The following is a 6,000-nucleotide window of genomic DNA, read 5'->3' on the forward strand; positions in this document are numbered from 1 at the left end:
ATCGTCAACAAATAAAAGTCGCGAGAACGCTTGTTTTGATTCGGATGGGGATTTTGATCTTTTTGTTCTTTGATGTCGAAAGTTAAATTTACATCGTCGCAAATAACAAAATATCTTTTAAACTAAAAACAAAGGATACTTGGGAAATCTTTTTTGTGTCAATTTTGCGGGAACGATAAAATATCGAATCCTTCCCGATATTTTCATATTTATGCGGGTTAATGTCGTCACAATCAAGTCACGTCACAATAGAATAACAGAAGTTATTGTGACCATGGAATCGGAAACCGATAAAGATTAACTTCGATTATTGGTGGGGTTGGTTCGATGAGTCACTTATAAATATATGACGCTGGGTTGGCTTGGACCTATATTCTAAACACTGTGTATATACATGATATATATAATGCGTTGGGTGGAATATCCACGATAGGTTTGGGTTGTATAGACGGTGCATGTAGAGGTTGGTATGTTATGTTTTACCGCTTATTTTATTGTTAGTGATTTCTTTGATTGCTTTTTCTTTAATCAAGAATAAATGTTCGAGTTAAAATTACACCCGGAAATATTTCTTTACGTCATCACTACCTACGACATCATTGCCTACGTCATACCTTGTTCCACACCACAGTTGGCTTGGGCCTTCCTTCAACTTTACATTCGAATCTCACTCGATCTCCATGTGTGACGTCACGATGCGTGAGAACTTGTGAGAAGTAAGGTCGTCGATCGGTTGACATGGCGGTTGATTCCTTTGCTGGGGGGAGGGGGGCTTGGGTTAATGGGCACGTAATGTTGTATTGAATACATCGGGTACGTAATGTTGGATATCGGTTTGTAATTCAAATTTATATGAATAAATAATCAGCTTAGGAAATCAGGAGAATCCATATTTGCATTGAACCACTTTTATGTTAAATAAGCAAGTTATATAAAGTAAAGATTATTAGTTGTTCATCGTTTATTCAACAGGCAACCAAAATTCTCCCCCAGATGTTTAGTTTTAACACAAGTTGTATTTAAGCAAAATAATTTTATAAATATTTAAAATAACAAGTAGCGCAGGTGATTTAGAAGGTAAGAATATGAGGAATAACAGATGTTTTGAAGAATAATTAAAAGAAAAGAAAAAGAAAAGAACCGTCTCGAAGATGATGAGTCAGCATAAAGAAGGATGACTTGGAAGATATTCAATGACGTCATTATATGATGGTTGGTTAGCTAAAGATAACGAGGAAGTAACTTCAGTGAGTCTTGAACCTGGAACCTTCAGTTTTAAGAACAGTTGGGTTGAAAAAGTAAGTTTTAAAGCAGAAAGTTGGAGTTGGGTTATAATACGGTAGTGGTTTGTGTTGGTGAAGTGAGTATATACACAGTTTGTTTGTTATGTTGTATGTACAAGCGGTTCTTAAGACTTACAGCACATTCTGATCTTATGAATATGTTTGTGGCAATCGAAAACTTATGTTTATAACTTTACACAACACGTATCAATATTATACATAAACATAAGTAATTGTTAATTCGGGAACGTTTACGGGAGCAGTGCATGTTGTTATAAAGGGCCATGAGCAACTAATGATATCATCCGTGTGTTGTGTGTAACGTACATTGCACTTGTGCGTTAGAAAGTTGAAGTGACCGCATTATACCAAGAAACACGGAGATACAAAATATGTGAAGTGTGTAAGATGCCCCAGGCTAAATATGTTGCTCCGCTAAACTAGAAGCTATGGAACATGCATTCGTAGTTAGAATTGGAACATAACAAAAATAACTTTAACGTTCACGACGAAACAAATCAAATGTTCAAGAATATTATTTTAATCGTGAGCTACTAATCCTTACTGTTATTAATAAGTCGTGTATGTCGCCAAGTTGAAATTTCCCTTATTTAAGCAGGACTTTATTTAACACTCACTCTTGTTTCATTTAACACTGAGGATGGTGCAGTTTCAATAAATCAACTTTAACCATCCTCAGTGTTAGATGAGGGTTCGTGTTTAAAAAGCTACCTTTCCACTCAACACAACCAACCTGCCAACACAAGTTCCACAAGACAACTTGCTTTCCCGGCAACGTTGTTCGCCACACACCTGTAAGTACCACCGTCGGTGGGTTTTAAACCCTGTACCTTCAGCACTGATTCACCAGTAGAAGGAGATTGAATGGAAATGCGACCCAAGGTCTGGAGTTTGGAAGATCCCTGCGAGTAATTACCAAATTTAGACAATTGCTTCTTAACCAATTAAAACACTCCCTTAGACTGCTGTAGCTAAAGTCATGCATAAAGAACAAACACGATAAACAACAGTAGTTAAATCACGCTGAACGACAATAAGGTCAATATATATGGAAAGTCACGAAAGCCAAATGATACAAGTGTTTTGACGGATTAATTGATTACACGGTGATAAGTAAACGTGTAATACCGACTGTCGTTACTCCGACAACCGGGGACAAATAAGTTGCATTACTTGCATCCATTCATTCATCTACCAACGATTACTTTTACACTACCCAACCCCAGGTTAATATTGTGTTAGAATTATTTAAATATTAAACCATGTTTTGCATTTTCCAAATCTTTACAACGCGCTAACATCACCTAATAAAGGCAGTAGTTGGTACAATGAAAGATAGTCGTCACAGTAGTTATATAGTGGATTCTGTTACGTCACAAAGCTGCGCGGTGACGCGAGACGAAGGGTCCTTCAATATCGGAAGAGATTTTTAACAAAAATCGACGCAAACCCGAAAATGGTGTTGCCATATTAAAAGCTGGGAAGTTACTTAGCATTGAATTACGCGGGTGGATTGTTTGGTTTGTTTTGACACGGAAACACTGGGGACTATACTATGTTTCTAATAATAACTAATATATCTATTTTGGGTTAGGGGATTTACATGGAAAAACATTAGGATTATATTTTTTTCAGTAAATCAGTAAAATTAAACAATATTTAATTTTAATTATATATTTTATCGACAATTGATAATGTTCGGGAATTGTTTATTTTATACAGATTCAATGTTACGTCACAATACCGAATTTATCAATGTTAAACTGAAATAAAAATGTTTATTACGTCATAAAATATTCTAATCATGCTATTTATTTTAGGATTCAAACTCCATTGATGTCATACTTCGAACTGTGATGTCACAACAGATAAGTGTGACGTCACAAACATATAAACGAAGTTTCAAAATGCCAAACCCGAACCGCATCGCGTCGAACACGACATTTCGCGAAAAGACGATGTCAGAGAATGTTTGCATGCGCGTAACAATGGTCCTTGTTTACGAAACAATGCAAGTGAAGCGAAAAACAAATAACCGACTTTAGAAATTTCGAGCGATGACGACGTTTCTAAACCAACAGCCGGTGTCGTAAATTAAACAAATTGTCGTCATTATTTCGGGGTGTTTAAACAAATTAAACTCGTAACGATAATTATGACAAGAGTTATTGCAACAGCCCATTATAAAATAATTTATCACCTCTTTAACACTGATGCGACCGTTAAAATCAAGTTGATTTACTTTTATATATAAAACAACTTTTACGGTAGCGAAAACGATTTACAAATATTCACAATTTAAGTTTTTTTACAAGCGTCAAGCTACTTAATAATTTAGCAATAAAGTTAAGTTGTACTTAAACTTAAAACCAGATTTAGTCAAAACTTTTGTTAAAACTTAATTCAACAAAAACTTGATCTTCCTAATGCGCGCAAATTGCTGCTGTTACGTCATTATAGGCTCAGTGACGTAATAAGAGGAATTATCATATAACAAGCAACAGAAATCTGATATTTTTGACTTTGGTTTAAAAAGATGAAACGCATCAGTGCCCCAGGCAGCACTTTCTTGCAGTGTTGACCAAATAAAATATCAACGCAGCTTATGCAAAGCAATATGTTGCAAGTAAAATATCCCCGGCAACACTGGCTCAGTATCAAACTACAGTAATGAACGTGGAGGGTCAATAAGTGTCAGAGATAACAAGGACCAATGTTTCGTCACAAACAATCGACGGGCAATACGATACACGTCATAATGGAGGAGTTGTCGCAAAATAAAACTAGAATCAAATAAATAAAAAAAAATATTTGCAATTATGTTAATTAGCTTAATCGTTAATTAAGCATTAAATCTCAACTTAAAATACCTTGGGTTTAATCCGACTTAAGTTGATACCACGGCTGCGCTAAACTTGGTTTAACTTCTAAACTGACTTAAACTATATTTAATTTCTGCATTTAATAAACACGCAACTAATTAAGGTAATTGGTAGCAATTAGGCGGCAAAGGACACAGTTAAATATAACGAACAACTATACCCATTCACGATACTGTCTTCGCTACTCTAAAATATCGCAGCTCGGTCGACGTAACAAGTGCAGCCAACCGGAACGCCACTTCACGCTTGGCTGGACAGCAAGAATTTACTTTTTAACGTTATCTTGAAAAATCTCTGCAGTGTTGCCAGATGTTGAGATATGCAGCAAGACCGTTTGAATTCACGGCTTTTACATTTTAAGCTGGCAACACTTGGAGGTTGATAAGCCACAAGGTGTATGAACCAGAACGAAGATAAAACTTTGTTCAAAGTTACAAAGTGCTTGTTAAGTTTATAACAAAATACGTTCAACTCATTGAAAACGAACACGATGCCCAAATAAATTGAAACAGCGAAGATGAGGGAATTAATTGCAAGCGATAGTCGTAAAATTACACACTGGATAAAATTACAAACTAAACGACCGTTTTTGCGGAGATTTTTATTGAACAAACATTTGAATATCCTTGCGTGTTTTAATTACGAAAACCAAGCCCAAATATTAAGCTTGATTAAAAGTCCAATTTTGTTCTTCAGCATTGATAATCAACATAGGAAACATCTGCTCAACATGAGTTTAGCATCCAATATCTGGGCTCTAATTTAAATCGCAATAAAACTAGTTTATTGAAGTTTCGCGATTCAAATTAAATGTGGAATATTTGCATTCATTTATTCTATGACGTCACCATTGAATTGTTCCAGAATAGCCAACAGGTTCGAGATATGAGACAATTAAGATGTTTATGGTAATGCCGCATCGCCGCGGGCGTATTTTACACTGGGAGCAAACTATGTTTATCTCGTTACATGAATGGGTAATACAGATATATACAACTAATCGTGGTATCGAATTAAAAACTATTATTGTAGTCGTATAATACTGTGGGGTAAGATGGACACCGTTAGCACATAATATCCCATATTTCCCCATCATGTTATACAATTAACAACGCTCTTTTAAAGTCATGAGAATACGGGTGTTCAATTCGGGTTATGTTATTTGTTTACTACTGAATTGGACGCTAAAAGAGAATTAAACATGTCCCATCTTGCCCCAACTTACCATATTAATACAAAATCGTGGGCAATGTAACTCATTGATCAAAACATTTAAGCGCCCATGCTTTGATCAAATCTTTTAAATTTAACATTTTTAATTCTTCTGGCTTATCTTATTTTCATTTTCAAAGGTATCGATTCAAACTGCTTTCATACGTCATATTTGTCGCATTGTTATTCCGTGTGTGTGGTCTTTATGTTTGCACTTGGATTAGATACGTCACAACTACGTCATTATCATCCCACAGTCTATTTAGCATAAGTAGACGGGACGATGGATAAGTTGGTCCCAATGTTATCTAGGTCCTTTTATATTCAAACCCGTGTAAATGATGCGGGGGGTTGGGTGGGTGTTGGCTGTCTATATAAATGCACTTAATACTTGGGAATGTTTGTAATCAAGTTTAATGACGGGCGTTGCATCGCTTAATACGTATTTTCGTTATTTGATCTTCGTAACAAGTACGAAAACAAAAAAAAGTTGTGTTCTGTGAGTTTTATATTAAAGTTGAATTAAATGCAGTTTGGGAAATACGATAAGTAAACATGGGATGTTATGTTCTAACGTCATCTTACTTCACAGTAATTTATGT

General features: G+C 35.4%; 1 protein-coding gene across 2 annotated transcripts in view; it reads right to left on the reverse strand.

Moving 5' to 3' along the window:
* Positions 1–6,000, reverse strand: part of LOC100176083 (myosin light chain kinase, smooth muscle) — a 49,196-nt gene that overhangs the window by 35,046 nt on the left and 8,150 nt on the right. The window contains exons 1-3 of one of the 2 annotated variants that reach the window (XM_002122133.4): positions 4,175–4,350; positions 2,038–2,206; positions 615–757 (exon numbers count right to left, since the gene is read on the reverse strand). In XM_002122133.4, the coding sequence (XP_002122169.1) occupies positions 615–740 (126 nt within the window). In that variant the 5' untranslated portion in view covers positions 741–757; positions 2,038–2,206; positions 4,175–4,350. Of the gene's footprint in view, positions 1–614; positions 758–2,037; positions 2,207–4,174; positions 4,351–6,000 lie in introns of those variants that run through there. The other variant, XM_018813368.2, reaches the window with a different exon arrangement.

Source organism: Ciona intestinalis, chromosome 9 (assembly GCF_000224145.3).
Source record: "Ciona intestinalis chromosome 9, KH, whole genome shotgun sequence".
NCBI classification, from domain to species: Eukaryota; Metazoa; Chordata; class Ascidiacea; order Phlebobranchia; family Cionidae; genus Ciona; species Ciona intestinalis.